Source organism: Rhagoletis pomonella, unplaced genomic scaffold (assembly GCF_013731165.1).
Source record: "Rhagoletis pomonella isolate Grant_MI unplaced genomic scaffold, Rhpom_1.0 Rhpom_scaffold_00005, whole genome shotgun sequence".
NCBI lineage: Eukaryota > Metazoa > Arthropoda > Insecta > Diptera > Tephritidae > Rhagoletis > Rhagoletis pomonella.
The window spans coordinates 13,718,948-13,740,617 of record NW_023458559.1 but is presented as its reverse complement, the minus strand read 5'-3'; the positions used below and the strand labels follow the sequence as shown (position 1 = coordinate 13,740,617).

The window sequence follows — 21,670 nt, the reverse complement described above, 5'->3', positions numbered from 1 at the left end:
AGATTAAATCGTTTTTTAATCTCGCGATGCTGTTAAACGAAAAAGGTTCGTTCATAATGAATAAAACTCCTTCCGAATTAAGCATTATACTAGAAAAGTGCAGCTAAATAAAGCAGCTAATCGAATAGGCATCTAAACGGAATGTACCGTAGTAGAATAATTTAAATTTACAAATTTGATCGTTACCTTAATCTATCTAATATTAATGGAACAAAATTTGTAGTACAAGTGATGATCAATATATATTAGCACGATAAAGCTGAAAGTATAGCTTAATGTATGCCTTAATGTAAACAAAGAAAATAGTTTGTTTCCTTTAATTTATGCTGAACTGAATATTTGTATTACTGTTTTATATTTTGATTTGTTTACCCCGAACGACGTCGGGTGCTCTGCTAGTTACATATAATCTCTGAGAAACCACTCATGTTAGTGAAGGTTGATTTATACTGGTATGCATACAGCTGCAAGTTCATGGCACCAACATCGAAATTGTATGCATACGATTTCTACTTTGCCGTGCAATATCAAAAAACTTACCAAGGATTTGTGTATTGTTATCTACATTTTCGTAGTTGGTGTTCATATAATCACGTTCGTTTGATAAATTCCATATGTGAGAATCGTGCGACGCACCTCCAAATGTACCATTAACAGCCCTAATACGCATTTTGTGGTCACATATCTTAAGTAGAAACAAATTTACTGGTTAAGTAATAGTTAACTTATTTCAATGAAAAACGCGCTTACCACCATTGCATTTATGCTGTGCTTTAACTTCCTATTGAAAAATAAATGTTCATCTTTTTATGGCCTTATCAATTGAATGTGCGTTCCATCTACCGCTCCAATTACTCCCGGAATTCCACATGCCGAGTAAAAACTTCTGCTGGCATCTAATTTCTCCTCATTCGTCATACAGCACCTTCTCGATCGCTTTGCAAACTTCAAAAATGCAACTAGAAACCGTTTGCTGTGCCAGCTCTGCATGACGGTCTTGACCAATCAAATGTTGGTACCCACCCTGAGCAAGAAACCTTAAGGTGCTGGAAAGCTTTATCATTTCGGGGATTGCGGTGGACCTTTGCGCAACTTTTAGCTCATTTTTAATGTTATTTAGCACATATAAAAATGCCTCTTTAGTCAGACGAGAATTCTGCACAAAACTAAATACCCAGAACAAGAACATAGTTTAGTGTACATTTTAAATAAAGCATTTTAGATCACCCACCTTCTATCGCTGAGGCTCATAACGTTGGAATTATCTCTAATAATTCTCCCCTCAATCCTTTCATCATTTGAATCGTCCCACAATGCCACAGAGTCCATTTTTAAAACAAATATTTTAATTACTTCTTCAAATTTTAGTTACTTTGTTTGTTTTGATCTCTCTTTCTTTGACACTTGTGCTCACTATTGCCAACTTAAGCAAGAAAAAAACCAAAAATAAAAGAAGCAACATTGTCAGCGATGCGATAGCAATACAGAGTGCCAAATAGTTTTCGCATCGCATTTCATTTTCGCATTGCATTGCGTTACGCATTGCATTACAGAGTAGCCCCCCTTATCTGCGTAGATCTGTGAACAACGATCAATTTTATATAACACATCATATCGCCCACCTAGATCTAGTGAGCTAACTCAAAATCCAGACAGGGAAATTTAACTGCTTGTGGATCGAACAGATTCAATGCAATTAATACAAAAACAGGTATAACAGTAGTTTTTTAGTTAATGTATATAATAATGAAGAAAAAAATATTTCCATTAATTGTATGTGAGTCCTATGAATTGATTTATGCAAAAAAAAAAAAAATCGCACAAATTTTTTTTGGAGTCGATCGCACTTTAGATATAGGTGTGCGATATGTTCTGGACGCCTCCTTAACAAGGATTTCTTAGATACAATTTTGAATCAGTAACAGTTATTTTCGATCCCTGCTGGGATATATACATATTTATATGTAAACTTTCTTTTTATTTAATAGCGTACTTACCCACAAGTTCATACCCAAAAATTTATAATACAAAATCGCGTCAAGGGTATTTATTTCCAATTTAATAATTTGAACCATTACACACCCAAATTTAAAGATTTCAAGTGCAATGAACAAAACACATTATTATTTTTGTTTTTGTTTTTTCTCTACACTAATGTATACGAATTTGATTTTGAAATCTTTATTAGATGTTGTAACGGCAGTTTTATCCATAAAATAATAAAATGTTAAAAGTTTAACTATGTGCTTAGAAACTAATGAAAATGTATACATAGACGAATATGTATTATGCAATTGTTTTTAATTTTTGTTTTTGTTGTATTTTTTCCGTTTTTGGATGTTGGCTTTCACTTTACCTCGTGTTGCGGTTTAAATAATTTTATTTTTTTTATTTATGTTGTTTGTTTTTAATTATCTTTAGCATTCTCGGGTTGTCAGCTATTAAATTCTTTTATCATTTTCAAATGTATAAAGAATTAAAATATGTATACTTTATTATGTACAGTTCGCTTAGGACTGCTCATCCACCAGGAGCATGATCTGTTGAGTTGTTGTCTGAGCAGGATTCCTTGTACATTCCACTTGATGAGCGTTCCAATCTTTTCGTTGACAGAATTCAGAGCAATACGGAGTCTTTCGACAAAGGGAACACTCGGCTAAAGCTTCTCTGTTGCAGTTAGCACACTAATTGTTGGAAAATTGGTATCATTTATGTAACAATTATAAAAATTGGAAATAGCAACGTCATATCGATGGCTGAGTGAAAGATCGACTCTTATCTCGGCAGCCGGTTCGAAAACGCCCTATCTCAGAAAACTTTTCAAGAACGCCCTACTTCAGAATTTTATTGAAAAACAACGTATTTCAGAATTTTATTGAAAAACACTCTATCTCAGAATTTTTTTGTAGAACGCCCTATCTCAGAATTCAGTTCAAAAACGCCCTATCTCAAACGAAAATACATTGAAAATAAGCTGAGATAGGGCGTTTTTGAATCGGCAGTTGAGATAGGGCGTTATTCAACCAAATTCTGAGGTAGGATGTTTTTCAATCAAATTCTGAAGTAGGGCGTTCTTGAGAAGTTTTCTGATAGAACGATGTTGAAAAATTTTCTGAGATAGGTCGTTTTCGAACTGGCTGCCGGATAGGTCGATCTTCCACTCAGCCATCGAATTAAATTCGTTAAAAAGTAAATTTGTATTTTTAAAAATAAAACTTTTACCTTCTTTGCCGAAATTATTTCGTTGCCATGCAAAGAGCCAGAAATATTTGGATCCTCAAGATTCCGCATGGCAGCCACTGCTGCATCACGCTCCTTCTGCAAAATTTCTATCTTCCGATCATATGAATTTTTTAAGTCGGTCAGGATCCGTTTAAAATCATTTGTGGCCTTCACCATTGTGCAGTAGACATTCTCTAGATTTTTCATTGCTTGGCTGTTATCCAACAAAGCAATTGAACTAGTGTCGTTTATATTGACTACGTATGTCTCGCGATCATAGGGATTAATTTGAGATTGATCAACCAATTCAGTTGATGTGTCGAGACTGTCATTCAATGTGGGCCATGGTTCGTCCTTTGATGTGATATTATCTTCAGTTAAAAATATGTTGTTTTCATCTACAACAGTTGCAGTCGGTGGCGGTTCCGCATTATTATTACTGTTGTTTGGGTTGTTATTACGCTTTCGCTTCGGTACCGAATCGACGTCAAGATCCGTCTGGTTCCGCTTCCGGCGCTTGTAGGGAGTAAACAAGCGAACCGGTCCGGATGCTAATAACAAAAAAATATACATATTTTTTATTGGTTCGGTAGATCAATTTTCATAAAAACTAATTTTTCATAACTAACAGTCGCACTCAGAGTCATTTAATCATTATTTAAGGTGTTCCTCAGTAACGATTTGAAAAAAATCCCTCTCAGAGTCAGTTAATGATGCGTTAACGGCATTTAATGAACATTAAAGTTAAGTAAAGAAAAAGCTTTACTTAACTTTTTAACGAATGATTGTGAAATTTTTTGTTTGCTTCCAATAAATTTCAATTTCGATAACGTTGCTGCAAAAGTGGCAATGGCCCAGTGAGCAGAGCACTTTTGTGCCATTCGAGAGATCCGAGTTCGATCCTCGGCAACGGTTTTTCTTTCTATTTTATATTCTTTTCTTTTTTCTTTTTCAAATTCTTAGTTTTTGTTGTTTAAAAAATATTTTTATAATTTCGTTTAGTTTTTAGAAAACCTATTGCTAAACGACAAAAAGAATAACGCTACCCTCCTCTTTAGGAGATCTTTTAATTAGTCATTCGAAATACAGAAAACAGCTTTCAAGATAGTTGCCCGAATATAAAATCTTTTGTCTTTCGAAAGACTATAGTGAGTTGAAGACAGATGACAGAATTGGCCAGTTAGTGGTTTTGTCTTTTAGTAGTTTCTAAAAATTAAATGAAATAATAAAAATATTTATTTTTTTAAGCAATAAAACGTAAGAATGAAAAGAAAAAATTTAATAAAAAAAAAACCGTTGCCGATGATCGAACTCGGATCTCTCGAATGGCACGTCAGTGCTCTGCTCACTCAGTCATTGTGACTGTTGAGGCAGTGCGGCGCAAAATGATATAAATACTTATTTTTATTTTATTTATTTCAAGCTGAACGAAAAAAGTGAGTGGTGCCACAAAAAAGGGCCATACTTAAATTTTTCATCCTTTCCTTTCCTTTCCTATTACACATTACATAATTAACTGATTTAACGATCATTAGTTAAGTGCCCGTTAGAGTTAATTTAATGAAGGTTTCTGAGTGCGGCTGTAAGAGTACAACGCCACAACAAGCTTTTCAGGCTCTCAGCTATACAATTTAGCTATTGCTGAAAGCCTGAAAAGCGTGGAGCGCCCGAAAAGCTTGTTGTGGAGTTGTACTCTAATAGCCGCACTCAGAAACGTTCCTTAAATTAGCCCTAACGGGCACTTAACTAATGATCGTTAAATCTGTTAATTAATGTTTTCTCTCAGAGTTAAAAATTATGAAATAAAAAATTTAAGTATGGCCCCAGTTGCGGCCCTTCATTTTTGTGGTATCACTCAGTTTTTTCGTTCAGTTTGAAATAAAATATAAAAATAAGTATTTATATCATTTTGTACGCACTGGCTCAACAGACGCAATGGCTGAGTGAGCAGAGCACTGGCGTGCCATTCGAGAGATCCGAGTTCGAGTCCTAGGGCAGTAAGATTTCATTTTTATAAACTATCTTTATTGATTTTGTTTGCATATTTGATCTAATTTTCTTTTGATTTATAGATTTTATTGCTGTAAAAAGCAAACAAATTTTTTTCAATTAAATTAAATTTTTAGAAACTGTTTGCTAAAAGACAAACCAGACCAATAACAGGCCAATTCTGGCATCTGTCTTTCAACTCACCTCAGTCTTTCGAGAGACAAAAGTCTTTATATTTCGGCAACTCTTTTCTAAAAACTAAACGAAATGAAAAAAAATATTTTTTTAAAACAGTAAAAACTATAAATTTGAGAAACCGAAAGTAAAAGAAAAAAGATGAATCAAAAAAGTTTCCAAAAGTTAAATAAAATAAAAAATGTGAATTTTTTAAGCAATAACACTAAAAAAAAAATTATTAAAAAAAATTCGTTGCCGAGGCTTGAACTCGAAACTCTTGAATGGCACGAAAGTGCTCTGGGCCATTGGCCATTGTTACAGCAACGTTATCGATATTGAAATTTATTGAAAACAAACAAAAAATTTCAAAATCATTCGTTGAAAAGTTAAGTAAAGGTTTTTGTTTACTTAACTTTAATGTTCATTAAATCCGTTAACGAATCATTAACTGACTCTGAGAGGGAATTTTTTCAAATTGTTACTGAGGGACACCTTAAGTAATCATTAAACGACTCTGAGTGCGGCTGTAAGACCTTAAAACTTAAAATAATCCACATCTCGGGTGCACAGTCACCCTGATTTGTTTTCTTCAAGATCCGAGCTTATATTTTCACCTAACTAATGTTAGGAGTTGACTGTTAGCTTTGCGAGGAGTCAGACAATATTTTTGATGATTGGCAGTTGCTCCTTCCGGCGGTGAAAATGATAAGGAGCGAGATGTCCTTGAATTATGTGCATAAAATGCCTCTAGAAGTCTTTTGGACCGGGGTTTTCCATACACTGAGATTATAGTTTTAAATATTACAATTGATATGAATTGAAGATTTTCAGTGTAGCTTGATAAAACACTAAATATCAGCTGATTGCCAAAAAAATGCCTACAGCTGAGATCACCCGTGTTTTGGCATTTCCTCTTGTATTTTACAATTTATTTCATTTCTATTACAATTTCTTTTATTTCTATTACAATTTAATCAAAATACACTAACACACTGAACCAAAAACACACCTACAGCCTGCCAGAAAAAACCGTAAGAATAAGAGTTACCTTACTTATGGAACTGTACGATGGTTTATAGTATACAATATGTTCACAAAAATGAAACAGTATAGTATACAACATGTTACAAAAATGGGCAAAAACCACAATTTTTACTTGCGTTATTGCTTGTATTTAGTAGATGCAGGCACTGACTGGAGCCTTTCCGTGTTGCTGGAGGAGAGGGAGCCCGCCAAGGCTATATACCAGAGGTCGATAGCTTCGGCAGTGCGTGCGAACAAGTTGTGCAGTTGAATGAAGCTTTCGCTGCCTTCCCAAGCAGAGCGTGTATGTATACGCGAATACGACGCGAAACGCCCGCCCGGCATGTGTGCTATATACCATTTCTGTAGAGGCTTTTATTTAAAAATCTCTTTTTGGGGAGGCGGTCTTCGGCCGCGCTAGGCGGTTATATCCTTACTAAATAGACTTCTCCTTTCTGTGCGGCCGGCCAACAGAGGCGGAGGCCGAAAAGGAAAGGATTGTTTATTGGAAAAAACGGTGTGTGAGGGCAATAAGTGTCCACTATGCCAATTTGTGGCTCTAAGGGCCAATTTCACAGTCCGTAGTTAACTGCCGATTCTGAGCAAATTACGCACTATGAATTTGGTCCTAAATGTTTGCTGAGAAAAAGTAAATTCGTATGCCGTGATGTTCGCTCACTCCACCGATTACAACAAAATGATGTTTGCACAACGTGTCGCATAGGTGTATACTGAACTGACATGCGCCCAAGCATGCATACAAGTCTGATTTTGTATATTCTGCTTAAGGTATTTTCTCCATTTTCCTCACTGTTCTTCGAAATTGGTCATTCTTCAAGTGAATCAGAGTGTATCAGAAGGAACAGCAGCTAGGAATGCCATCTAACTCAGAAGAGCTGTAATAACTGAGAACGCGAGACAGAATTTATTGGTAAAAAAATTAGCTAGCCAAATGGGGAGCGCTCAAGATATGGATTGAAAAGACTCCCACAGCAACATCTTGAAGTAGAGTTTTCGGAGCACTCCGAATATGGGGTCAAAAGGGACTACCACTGCAACACCTCGAATGAGCGTTTTCGGATGAGGAAGTCGAAGAGTTTCTTTGCTATCTTGTTTTTTTTGTATCAAGGTTGTAGGATGAAAATGAAATTTTCAATCAAGAAGGGATTGATCGTCGCTTCCGAATATTCCTGGAAAGGATAACTACAAGAAAAGCTGTTGACGTTATTTGCTGGTTCCGGCAAAGAACTCACTAGAGCGCAAAATGGCTCCAAACCTAAAAAAAGACATAAAAAATATTTTTTTTTATTTCATGATTTTTGGGTTTTTATTTTTTTGACTGTATAATATGCGGCCGCTGTCGTGTAGTGGTAAGTAGTGCGCACTTTCACTCCACAGGGCCTGGTTTCAAGCCTTGGTCAAACTAACATCGCAAAAAAATATAGAAAGCATGTTAAAAAAAATAGAAAGTAGTCCCACTTAAATTTTTTTGACGGATACAGGCATTTTTGATGTTTCATAACTTGTATATATTACAAGCGGCGTTGCCCATTGATAGGAATAAAATATAAATGATTGTATTTCGGTATAGGAGAATCTGCTGTTTTTAATGGGCCATAGTCTTTTCTAGTACCTGATAAGAAAACGATAGTTCCATTTAAAAAATTTGTCCGGATACTGGTATTCATGGAGTTTAAAATCAAAGAACGTAGATAATAACAATGGACCACTCGTTATAATTGTAGCTTTTCATCCAGTCAAAAATCGTACAAGGGCAAAAGAGAAGACATGCCCCTGTTACTCACACTCACTGCAATTATAACGATTTGTCCCTTTTTGTTATCTTTGTTAAATTTTTTCTTAGCAATCATGATTATAAAAACACATGCCATTTCATGGCATTAATAGTACAATAAACTAGAGAATTCTTCTTTTCGTGTTAACTCTTTTTCGTAGTCTGGAAAAGATATTGTCATATGGTACTTTTGGCAGGTTTGAAAATCGCGATTGAAGTTTGGTATGCAATTTCCTACGAATTCTGAAAAGTCTCGAAGAATGTTTCTAGTTCATGAAATTCTTAAATTATTTCATATTAATGTTAATTACTTTGAGTTAAGGATTTTCTTAAGTAAAATTGTGTAGTATGGTACATTTTTCGACAATTTTGCAGCCACTTTTTATGACATATGCACCACAAAATGTAATTAACGTTTTTACTAAAGTAACAATACTCCTTACTCAGTACATCGGAAACTAAAGGAGATATCCAAAAAATTATAGCACCAATCGGAATATCTTTTTTTAAAATATATATGGTACACATGCTTATTTATTGTTTGAATTTTTTCAAAAGGCAATAATTCATTTACATGATGCAATAATGACAGGTGTTATACGTTGGCAACTTCTCGCTCTAATCCGCCATCTTGAACTACCTTAGGAGTTACTGTGTTGTTTCTTTGCTAATTTCACTGAACATTTCCCAAAATATTAGAAAAAAATCTAAACAAACTACATTGATTCAATTTCCATTGTTCGTTTTGTTCTTATTCGCTGACATTTGTTTTCTAATTGCGTGAAATTTGGTAAGTATTATAATAAAACCGAATTATTTTACAAATAAATTATAAGTACCAGGTTGACCGAGCTTTGCCCGGAGTGCATATCCTTTTTGAAGTTTTCAAGATTTGGATAGCTTTAAAAAAATATTTTGGAAATTAACAAAAAAGTAGGATTTCGATATCTATTAAGTAAATTCCTTACTCTAAAATTTAGGTGGCAACCCTATTCCGAAATATGCTGGAATGAATGGAACATATCTTGAGCGTGTATGTACTATGTATATGTAAATGTATAAAAAAATGTTGATTGAAAATAGCAAAATAAAAATTTGTATTACATAGAAGCGTGGAAACCCGGATGAAAAATATTTTCTGACCAAAGTTTTCAACAATACCTTTCATTTGATATCCATACTGCGATATTTTAGATAAATTGTGAAGAATCGAAAACAAGTGGCAACCTTACACTATTATCCTAAGAGATGACATTTTTTATATAGGGAAAGCATTGTTTAAGAACCTTCTCTTGGTATCCATATTTTACCTTTTTTCTCAACAAAAAATTAAATAAATACGCGATGTAAAATAGTTGGCAACCCTATTAAAAATATTTTTTAATTAGGGGTCTTTAAAATACCTTCCATTTGATACCCATATTATGATGTTTTGATTAATTTGTAACTAATTTCGAATAAGTGGCAGCCTTATACGAGTCTTCTCAGAGATAATGCCTATTCAGATAACCTTAAAATCCAAAACATTATCTGTGTACGAACTTTCATCAAAATCGTTAGAGCTGTTTCCGAGAACCCTATGGATATATATATGTATATATATATATATATATAAGAATTGCTCGTTTAATGTAATAAGATTTTACATTTATTAGGTCATTTCCTTAGTGTTTTCCTGGCGGACCTGTGCTGTGATTAAGAGCTAATACACGTAAGTTACAACATATTATTTTGACTTTATTCATAAACCATTCCATTTGCAGCTTTCTCTGGTGAACTGCAGTTGCGGCCGAATTTGATTGTGTGCATCATCCTGCAGATATTTTGAAGTAAGTTGGAACCAGCTCTTTGTTATTTCGAAACCTAATGAACCATTTATTCGCAGATTTTGTGGACGATTCTGCTGTGCTGCGTTCCTGCTCCTGCTCCGCCCGTGTTTTATAGTGTTGCGTTCCTGTTGCGCCTTTTCATTAGTGTGTGCGTGGTGCTTTAGACACGTTGAAGTAAGTTGAAACCAGGTTTTTGTTTGTTAAAAACCTAAAAAAACAATTTATTTGCAGATTTTTTGTATGCTTCTGCTGTGCTGCGTTCCTGTTCCACCAGTGTATTAGATTGCGGCGTTCCTGTTAATATACATATCAGCGTTTAAAGTACAAAACCGCGTAACTGACATTTGCTGCTAAAAATTGGATTTGCTCACACAAGTTCTTGGCTCAATCCTCATCCATTCTTCCTGAAATATACTAGCCAAAAATGTGATTGCTTTTTAAAAAAAGGTAACCATTTTGAAATATGAGTGTTTTTACTGTCTAGAAAATAATTTATGCAACCTCGCATATCTTGATACGCGGTTTTGAATTTTATTGATACACGGTTTTGTACTTTAAACGACGATATGTAGATGTATGTACATACATATCACATATATTGACTTAGATATGCATACACAATTAATGATGTGTACATAAATTTTTTTATATTGAAACTAGATACAGTCAGTCAATAAAGTTTAGGTACAGCGAATTTTTCACAATACAGGCAACTATTTTTCAAATATTTTATTTTTCGATAATTTTTTATAAAAATATGGTTAATTCTACAACAAAACCCCAAAAATCAGAGTTCCTAACCTTGTGCAAAATTAAAGAAAATTCTGCAACATTTCATTCAAATATTGCACTTTTTATTTACGTTCCCTAGAAAAAAGTTGAGTATGCAGTTTTTTTAGCCCATTCAATTTTAGTATAACAAAATGCAAGTTTGAGGAAGCTAGGACTTACCATTTTTTTTGGTAAAAGAATTTTGGGAAAAGAATTTGGCCGCTATACTCAGATTTTTGAATAGTGCTTTTTTTCTCGAGAACATGAATTGATCTAGTAAAACTATGTATGAGGCATTATTGGTATGGTCAGCTATCAAACCTGATATATGCGCACGAGAAGCCCATATGAAAGAGGGGGACAAAAGATCACACGTAAATGAATTCCTCCATTTGGCCTGTACAATATAAGGGAAACATTTCAAACTCATAAGGGATACTTTTCTTAGTGATGCGGCACATATAAGGAATTATATAAGCCATACTGTTCTAGCTGGGTATTCATCAGCTCAAAATTTTTAAACATATTATCATATTCCTGTGAATAAAAACACGCCTAATTTTATTATTTTAAGTATCTACAAATTTATGAGACTACAAAGCCATATATTCCTATACCTATTCTGATAATCGGAACGCTGTTGAGAAGGCATAAAATTTAGTACTTTTTCAACTAAAAGGCTTTTTTTCTTCCCGTTTTTCTTGTACTTGCAAAATACTTTGTATTTTTTGTTGTACCAACTTTTTCAAAAAAAAAAAATACAGATTTTGACGTAGAGAAATTTTCTAATATTTTTAAATACGTTTGTTCATAAAAAATTAAGAAAAAATTAACTGCTGCTTCGATGGATATTGCAACACACGGAATAGATGTAAGGATGCAGCTTAAAGAGCAACCGCCACGGTTGCCACATTTGGTCACTTGCGACCAAAATAGGTAACTTTTTGAGAGCTTGGTAACTTGGAAACTTTTTTTTTATTTTGGTAACTTTTGGTAAGTTTGCCGTGTATAAAGTCAGACTAAAAAAGTTGGATTAATTTGATAAATTGTACTGTGGTTGTGTGTAGCGGTGACATCACTACTAGAAACAATTGCATTGATCAGGCAATACAGCGCCCTGCAAAGAAGAAAATTATCGCTGGGCAGTCTACTGGTTAATCTATCACAGTGTGGGGCGCCTGTCACACGTTCAATATTTATTGTGATATTTGAATCGTGATCCATATTGATGGATTTCAATGTGATGGATCGCGCGGAAATACTACGTATTCATTATTTATCGCGTCGGTATTTACATGTTTTTGTGTTGAGAGGTTTAAAGTCCAATAGATGAAGCCTGGAAATCTTATCTTAATCCCAGCAAACACAGTTTCAAACGTTTGAGAAAAATGTATTTCTCAATTTGATATCAAATATTTTTCTCAAATGATTCTCAAATTGAAAACGAGGTTTAAATTTTACATTTGAAATTCATTTGAGGTTGATTTGAAGAAAGATGTCAAGTATCAAACGTTATAAAAATGCGCAGTTAAATCAAAAAATGTAAGAATAGAATTAAGATCAATTGAAAAAAAACCATGAATAGAAAAAATTTCAAAGAGAAAGCCCACAAATAGTGGATTTGATGTTTGCGCGGATTGAAAAGGCTGCAGTCCATCAAGACGAATTTATTATAAATTACTTTATCTTAATTGTTTCTTTTGTTATGTACATACTAGAGCTCTTGTTAACAGTCGATTATCCGGTTAACAGTCGATTATCCGGTTAACCGATTATTCGAATAGTCGAGTAGCAACTTTTGCATTGACTGAAAATCGAATAGCAAGTATTCCATCGTTTCATAAACTTCGAATAGTTGTGAAATTGATTAACTGTCATTATTCGAATAGTGAAAAATGTTTACATACAAATTTTTCTCACTTCAAAAAAAAAATTTGCTTTATCCAAAATGAGTTTACGTAAGCGTAGCTGGGTGTGGAACTTCTTTTCTAATTCCGAAGGTGGAAAAGAAGTCAAGTGTACAATATGTGGACAAAATATGGCCTATAATAATTCGACATCGTCTTTGGCAACCCATTTGAAGGCCATTCATAAAAGGAACAAGGAGCAGGACCTGGAAATGTATGTTTATGTTAACCAAGCCCGGCAAAAAATGTCAAGCGTAGAAGAAAAAACGAAGATGCCGAAACTATTTCAAACGAGCGCCAAGAGACCATTTCTCGTGCAATAGCACGATTAATTGCAACAAATATGTTACCCATTTTCTCTTGTTGCAACGCCTGGATTCCATGAGTTTATGAAGGTGATGGATGCACTTTGAATTTTGCATATTTTGCTATAAGTCGCGTATTCATCTCCATCATAATTCATGCGGTACCACACCATTTTTGGTACTATAAATATTCAAAGCCTATCAACCGCAAAACTTATGAAATATTGAAAGAAAACAACTATTCGAATAGTCGAATCTGTCAAGTAATCGAATGAAAACAACTAGTCGATTATGAACGGTTAGTCGAAAGTGAACGGTTAATCGATTAAAGGTATTCGATTATTTTTTGAAACAACTTTTTCTATTCGATTAACCGATTAATCGGTTAGTCGATTAACAAGAGCTCTAGTACATACATATGTACATCGCGAAGAAAAAATAAATATGAAATATACATTTCCTTTTATAAATTTTATTTCCACATTTGAAGTACATTTGATAAATAACCTTTGAATTTGATTTGAGAGTTAACCATATTCTCAAATGGAGATCAAACTCCCCTTTTTATTGAGAAAGCTGTAATTTTCAAATCAATATCAAATCATTTTCAAACGTTTGACATTTGATAAAGGCTTTGATTTCAAATCATTCTCAAATGTATATCAAACCTAATTGTTTGCTGGGAATGTTATTTTATTGAAAATCATCTATACGTGTTATTATATGTATGGTGATACCACATCTAATTTGTTCGATATGCAACGCGAAATGCCGAGCCGTGAATTGATATCACGAAATATGCCACAGGTTCAATACTTATTGGCAGATTTTTGATCCATATATAGAGGAAATGAAAAAAGGAGGTTTGAACAGCATTTTTTGCGGTGTATTTGGGCACTTTAGCGCTTCGGTATATGCACTTAAGTTGATTTTTTAAAGTAATTTTTGTTCTGAGGCTAAGATCCCGTTCAAAAGCCAACAGCTTAAAGCGCGTTTTTATGAAAAGTATATTTTTAAACGCGTGTGTTGCAAAAATATTTATGTGTTGTTTTTTGCCTCACAAATTTTTGTTATATTCTTCTTTATACACGTACGTATACAGAGATTGAATAAAAATGTATTTATGTATATACGTATGTAAATGTATCTAGTTATTTTATAAGGCTTGAGCGCCAGAGTAACTTAACTGACATTTCATAAAAAGTTGAGGTGCACCTTAAAATACATTACGAGAATCGAAACCTTAATAGCCCCAGGCACGCCCTTTTAGTTTTGTTACTACTATTACTATAATATGTATGTAATATCACGTAGGTGCAATGACTTTAGTAAAGGACCGCATTTATTTGTTATCCTTCTTTCTCATATTACTAAAAATTTTGTTGTAGATAGGCTCCTCTGGCCCTCATGGCCTCATATGTAAAATGAATTTGTTTAGTTTTCTTTTAATAAAACTATTTATTGTTTCCATGTCTTATTTATGGCAAATAAACGAGGTTTGTTTTTACAGTTTATTATATAACAAAACGTTGTTTTTTACTTGGTAACTTTAATAATTTATTTTTGAGCTATAGGCCGTATGTTAAACAAAACATTAAATGTTTTTCTGCTTTATTTACTTTTTAGTTTTATTTTGGTCGACATTTCGCCTTCAGTCTGAAGGCATCTTCAGGAACTATTTGCTTTGTCCAGTCGACTGTTTTGTGGGTCAACTGGACAAAGCTAATAGTTCCTAAAGATGCCTTCAGACTGAAGGCGAAATATCGACCAGAATAAAACTAAAAAGTAAATAAAGCAGAAAAACATTAAATGTTTTATTTAACATACGGCCTATAGGTAAAAAATAAATTATTAAATTATACTAAACGGCCAATAAGCAACACAATCATGGTAACTTTTAGGTAACTTTTTTTTTTGTAAATTCTGGGCAATCGTGGCCACCACACACCACAGAATTTATCGGCCGCCTATTTAAATAGTAGGGCTCACTTGAAATATGTACATGAAGATGTATGGAGGTGCGCACACTACACCAACTCAATCGCTCCGACCAATTAGTTGTGGTGCAATGGAAAGACTAGCAGCCCAACTATCTCGGCGGCCGAAAAAGTCCGTAATGTGCGATGGATCTAAAACAGTTTAAACAAGAAATATTGCCGTCAAATTTTCGTTGTTATGATTTTATGTGATTAGCAGTGACAAGAATGTATGTATTAATATACATATGTATATAAAAATGAAGTGATCAGTTATGAATTAAACAAATCTTTACATGTTCTGTTAAAAAATATCTAAAATAACAAGCTAAAATTCCCAAGTTCTATATCATAGCAGTGGCCACATTGCGTATTTGTCACAGACACCGTTTATGTCAAAAATTTTGAAGTGAAACTACCTTCTAAAAATTATTGTATCATGGAAACTACCTTCTTTTTTTGTATCATGGAAAAAAGGTTTTTTTTTCTTAACAGCGGTCGCCCCTCGGCAGGCAATGGCAAACCTCCGAATGTATTTCTGCCATGAAAAACAGCTTCTCATAAAAATACAATCGTCGTTCGGAGTCGGCGGAAAAGTGTAGGTCCCTCCCCTTTGTGTGACAACATCAAGGCGCGCGCCACAAATCGGAGGAAAAGCTCGGCTAAACACTAACATTAGGGAGAAAACGATACTAGTAAATACAAGTACATACTCGATACTTTTCGTCCGATTCCAAGTAATTTTGGTATCGATACCTTTTAACCGAGTACTGAGTAGGTTTCGGAAGAAAGTACTTGTATCGAAACCCGATTAAGTGACAATTTTATTCCCGGACTTTTATTTTTTAATCTAATTATTATTGTGACTAGCTCAGAATTTTTGGCAGCTTACTCGCCAATTAAAAGAAAGTTTTACAAAGAAAGACTTATTATCATCTCATTATTATATCGCTAGCTTAAAGTGAAAAGTTGCTAAAAGTAATTAGTCTGTTCCAATAGCAGTCTGGTTTACAGGATTTAGTCAGAACTTACAGGAAGTCGTTCCTATTGACATAAAACCTGTAAGTGGGAACACTTTTGAGAGAGTAACTGAGCAACTGTTCCTAGTCAGAAGTTACAGGTTTTAGTCCGGAGTTTTTTTTCCTGTAAGTTCATGAAAAGTGTCAAACGATCAGCTGATTTGCATGTGCAAACAAAAATAGAAAGCTGTGCAAGCAAAGAACCTTATATTTGTAAAAATATGGAAGGAAACAACGAAATATTAGAATATGTATAGATTTTAATAATTAGTTAGTGATATTTTAGCCAAATCAGTGTTGTACAAATGACATGTAAACAAACCGACTGACGTTTTCACAGGAAATAGTGCTTTTTGCGTTCCCGTGCACTTTTGCATCTGTTCTCCTTTTACTCTCACTTGAGAGTAAAATTGTAGTTTGACAGCTCCACAGGTTTTAGTCCGAAGTTCAAAGGAACAGACAAAATGTTTACATATAAATATAACCTCTACCAAAGCTCGTTTTTTAATCACACCGTCAGATTAGCTGCCAATTTTATGTGCTTGTTATTCTCACATCTCAAGGAAAAGTTAGTTCCTTCTCTTATATTAAGCAATTTAAATACATTTCAACTTAATATTTGTTTAAAAATACCTTTACAAACCTTTTTTCCTTGCTAGTGTCCATTTTTGTTCATTTTTTCATTGGGCATATCTCCCCTTCTTCGCAAATATCTTACTCTTACTAATATTATAAATGTGAAAGTTTGTATGTTTGGATGTTTGGGAAATCATCACGCGGAAACGACTGAACGGATATGCATGAAATTTTGTACACAGATAGCTTATGGCTCAGATTGGTTAATAGTCTATTTTTTTAAGAGTTGCCACCTGTTAAAAAGTTTAATTTATTTAATATACGGGAACGACTGAACAGATTTGCATGAAAATTTGCACACAGATAGCTTATGACCTAGATTGGAAAATAGGCTACTTTTCTTAAGAGTTGCCATCTGTTAGAAATGTTTGATCAAATTCTTCTTCTTCTTCTTAATTGGCGCTGTAACCGCCTAAGCGATTTTGGCCGAGTCCAAAACAGCACGCCAGTCATTTCTCTTCTGTGCTAACTGACGCCAATTGGAAATGCCAAGTGAAGCCAAGTCCTTCTCCACCTGGTCTTTCCAACGCAGAGGAGGCCTTCCTCTTCCTCTGTTACCAGCATCGCGGCCCGCGTTGAATACTTTCAGAGCAGAAGCGTTTCTGTCCATCCGAACGACATGGCCAAGCCAGCGGAGCCGCTGAATTTTAATTCGCTGCACTATGTCTATATCGTTGTAAAGCTCATCGTTAAATCGTCTGCGATATTCGCCATCACCAACGCGTAAAGGTCCGTAAATCTTTCGCAGAATCTTTCTCTCGAAAACTCCAAGAGCCGCCTCATCAGATGCTTTCATTGTCCATGCTTCCGCGCCATACACCAGCACAGGTATGATGAGTGACTTATAGAGTGTGATCTTTGTACGACGAGAGAGGACTTTACTTCTCAATTGCCTACTCAGCCCAAAGTAGCACTTGTTGGCAAGAGTGATTCTCCGTTGGATTTCAAGGCTGACATTATTATTGGTGTTAATGCTGGTTCCCAAATAAACGAAGTCGTCTACTTTTTCAAACTTGTAACTGTCAACAGTGACGTGGGGCCAAGACGCGTATGCTCTGACTCTTTGTGTGATGACAGGAGATACTTCGTTTTGTCCTCGTTCACCACCAGACCCATTCGCTTTGCTTCTCTATCCAATCCCGAGAAGGCAGAACAGACGTAGCCCTTGTTTTTACCGATAATATCGATGTCGTCGGCATACGCCAGCAATTGTACGCTCTTATAAAGTATTGTCCCAGAGCGGTTCAGTTCTGCGGCTCTTATTATCTTCTCCAACATCAGATTAAAGAAATCACACGAAAGGGAGTCCCCTTGTCTGAAACCTCGTTTGGTATTAAACGGCTCGGAGAGGTCCTTCCCTATTCTAACGGAGCTGGTGGTATTGCTCAACGTCATTTTACACAGCCGTATTAGTTTCGCGGGGATACCAAATTCAGACATCGCGGCATAAAGGCAACTTCTCTTCGTGCTGTCGAAAGCGGCTTTGAAATCGACAAATAGATGGTGCGTGTCGATCCTATTCTCGCGGGTCTTTTCCAAGATTTGGCGTATTGTGAATACCTGATCTAAGGTGGATTTTCCAGGCCTAAAGCCACACTGATAAGGTCCAATCAGCTCGTTGACGGTGGGCTTCAGTCTTTCGCACAATACGCTCGATAAGACCTTGTAACCTATGCTTAGAAGGCTGATCCCGCGGTAGTTGGCGCGTATGGCGGGGTCGCCTTTCTTGTGGATTGGGCAGAGCACACTTAAATTCCAGTCGTCGGGCATGCGTTCATCTGACCATATTCTGCATACGAGCTGATGCATGCACCTCATCAGCTCCTCGCCGCCGTACTTGAATAGCTCGGCTGGCAGGCCGTCAGCTCCAGCAGCTTTGTTGTTTTTCAGCCGCGTAATCGCTATTCGTACCTCGTCATAGTCAGGCGGTGGGACAGCTACTCCATCATCATCGACTGGGGACTCGGGTTCATCTTCTTCACTACTTTCAGCGCTGCTACCATTCAGTAGGTTATAAAAGTGTTCCCTCCACAATTTAAGTATATTCTGGACATCGGTCACTAGGTCACCACTGTTGTTCTTACAGGGGTTCGCCCCGGTCTTGAAACCTTCCGTAAGTCGCCTAACCCTCTGGTAGAATTTTCGGGCGTTCTTCCTGTCGGCCAGCATCTCAAGCTCTTCGCACTCACGTATTTCGGCCTCTCTCTTCTTATTGCGGCAAATACGTCTCGCTTCCTTCTTCAGTTCCCTATAACGGTCCCACATGGTTCTTTCGGGCTCGCTGAAATCCAACTACTTCTTCGGCGGCGGTACTTAATGATCGGGAAATGTGGTTCCACTGCTCGCGTATGTCGGATTGTTGAAGAGTGCTCTCAGAGAGCAGGTGTGTGAGTCGAGTGGCTAATAAATTGGCCGTCTGTTGTGATTGCAGCTTTTCGACGTTAAGCTTTCCTTGCATTGTTGGGCGCACATTTTTTGCTGCACAGAGGCGGGTGCGTATCTTGGCTACAACAAGATAGTGGTCCGAGTCGATGTTTGGCCCTCGGAGTCTACGTACGTCCAAAACGCTTGAAGCATGCCTTCCGTCTATCACAACATGATCGATTTGGTTTCTCGTTTTTCGATCTGGAGACAGCCATGTAGCTTGGTGGATGTTCTTATGCTGGAACCTAGTACTACATATTACCATATTTCGAGCCCCGGCGAAGTCGATCAGCCTCAGTCCGTTATCGGACGTTTCGTCGTGGAGGCTGAATTTTCCGACAGTGGCGCCAAAGATCCCTTCCTTGCCCACCTTAGCATTAAAATCGCCAAGCACGATTTTGACATCGTGTCGGGGGCAGCGCTCATATGTACGTTCCAAGCGCTCATAGAAGAGATCCTTGGACGCCTCATTCTTCTCTTTCGTCGGGGCATGGGCGCAGATGAGCGAGATGTTGAAGAATCTAGCTTTGATGCGGATTGTGGCTAGACGTTCGTCCACCGGGTGAACGCCAGTACTCGGCGACGGAGTCTCTCTCCTACCACGAATCCAACACCGAATTTGCGCTCCTTTACGTGGCAACTGTAGTAGACGTCGCAAGGCTTCACGCTTACTTTTCCTTGCCCCGTCCATCGCATTTCTTGGATGGCGGTGATGTCAGCCTTTGTCTTCCCGAGGACATCAACCAGCCGGGCAGAGGCACCTTCCCCATTAAGGGTCCGGATATTGCAGGTGCATACCCTTAAATCATAGTCCTTTATACGTTTGCCGTGGTCGTCATCAGAAAAAGGGGGTCTCATCCGAGGCTGTTTTTTTCTTTTCTTGGGCGGGGTTTTAACGTGGCGGGACCCAAACCCAGCGCACGCGAAGTTTTACGCCTTCTCACTTTAGCTCGCTCCCAAACGGGTGTTTGGTTGCTACCCAGAGGATACGTGGATATAAATATCCGGACGTTGTGAGCTGCGATTTGAACCGTACGCACAAGAATCGCTTCTGGCCACTCCCAGGTGAATGGCAGTCAAAAGTTTTCCACTTCTGCGCTCGGAACCAAATTAATACGCGGAAATGAGTGAACTGATTTGCATGGAAGTTTTTACACAGATACGTTATGAGCTAGGTTGGAAAATGGGATCCTTTTTTTTAAAGAGTTGCCACCTGTTAAAAAAGTTTAATTAAATTAATACGCGGAAACGTCTGAACTGATTTGCATGAAATTTTGCAAGCAGATAGTTTATGACCTACAGTGGAAAATAGGCAAAATTTTTGGAAGAGTTGCCAGCTGTTAAAAAAGTTTAATTAAATTAATACGCGGAAACGACTGAACAGATTTGCACGAAATTTGGTACAGAGATAGCTTATGACCTACGTTGGAAAATAGGCTACTATTTTAGGAGTTGCCACCTATTAGAAAAGTTAAATTAAATTAATTCGCGGAAATTACTGAACTGATTTGCATGAAAGTTAGCACACAGATAGCTTATGACCTAAATTGGAAAATAGGCTACTCTTTTAAGAATTGCCACCTGTGTAAAATGAAATTTTGCTCACATGTGGCTTATAACCTGGATTGAAAAATAGGCTACTTCCGTAACCGGTTTCCCGATCAAAACGAAATTTGGTACCCTTACGGATTTCGCAAGGATGATCTTAGACTGAAAGTAATTCCGATAACTCAAGGCCCCTCCCATACAAATTAGAATTTTCATATTACATACATATCTCTGGAAGTATGGGAGAGAACTGGAACTTGGTATAGTGATATGCAGGGAACGGATTTTTAGGACCTAAAAACCTGTAAAAAAGGCAAAATAAAATAACGAAATAGGCTGGAAAAGGCAAAATAAAATAGCGAAAAAGGCAGGAAAAGGCACTAGGTATTGCAAAAAAGAAAAATAAGGCACTAAAAAAAGACAGAAAATACAAAGAACAATAAAAAATACATTTATTTTAGAAATGTTTATATTACAAGTAAAAAGAGAAAAACTATGAACTAGTTTCATTGTATGAAAAATTTGTACTTTGAATCTTTGACTATTTTATCCTTTCGAGTTTCTAACTCATAAAACTTTAATCTGTATAGTTGTAGTAACATTGAACCACAAGATGCATTTTGGAGTTTTCTGGCAGCATTTTCATTCGATTTTCGCGAAGAAAAGCCTGGAATGTACTAAATGTGCGCTCGACGTAAGTTAATACAAGTGGAGCCCTATTTAAATATGGAACGATTGAAACGTTCATATTATCAGGAATAAGGGCGTTTTCCTCGCTCTTTACAATTTTATCCACACCCCTTATTGTCCCCAAGCCTACGTTAGCTGAGAAAACGGCTTTGAATTTTTCCAACACCAATTTGGCAAGAGGTCCCTGCGCCTCTATAAGCCGCATGAGCATGTGTATATTTTTTAATCTTAAAAAAAAAATATAAATGCTATAATCGCTTTTTTAAAGGTAGAAAAGGTAAAAAAAGGCAAATATCTTAAAAAAAGGCAAAAAAGGCAAATACCTTAAAAAGGCAAAAAAATGCAACATCAAATGTGTA

At 36.2% G+C, this 21,670-nt stretch overlaps 3 protein-coding genes across 4 annotated transcripts in view; 1 reads left to right on the top strand and 2 right to left on the bottom strand.

Moving 5' to 3' along the window:
* LOC118738725 (putative nuclease HARBI1) overlaps nucleotides 1-1,685 on the bottom strand; it is a 3,394-nt gene extending 1,709 nt beyond the window's left edge. Inside the window, exons 1-2 of the mRNA XM_036469654.1 lie at nucleotides 751-1,685; nucleotides 541-685 (exon numbers count right to left, since the gene is read on the bottom strand). Of these exons, the coding sequence (XP_036325547.1) occupies nucleotides 541-685; nucleotides 751-756 (151 nt within the window). The 5' untranslated portion in view covers nucleotides 757-1,685. The remainder of the gene's footprint in view (nucleotides 1-540; nucleotides 686-750) is intronic.
* Nucleotides 1-21,670, top strand: part of LOC118738723 (tudor domain-containing protein 3) — a gene marked incomplete in the record, with an annotated part of 227,242 nt that overhangs the window by 31,312 nt on the left and 174,260 nt on the right.
* The window catches only part of LOC118738724 (deformed epidermal autoregulatory factor 1), a 51,758-nt gene continuing 32,160 nt past the window's right edge, over nucleotides 2,073-21,670 (bottom strand). Inside the window, exons 3-5 of one of the 2 annotated variants that reach the window (XM_036469653.1) lie at nucleotides 3,223-3,773; nucleotides 2,492-2,684; nucleotides 2,073-2,438 (exon numbers count right to left, since the gene is read on the bottom strand). In XM_036469653.1, coding sequence (XP_036325546.1) covers nucleotides 2,511-2,684; nucleotides 3,223-3,773 — 725 coding nt within the window. In that variant the 3' untranslated portion in view covers nucleotides 2,073-2,438; nucleotides 2,492-2,510. Of the gene's footprint in view, nucleotides 2,685-3,222; nucleotides 3,774-21,670 lie in introns of both variants that reach the window. The other variant, XM_036469652.1, reaches the window with a different exon arrangement.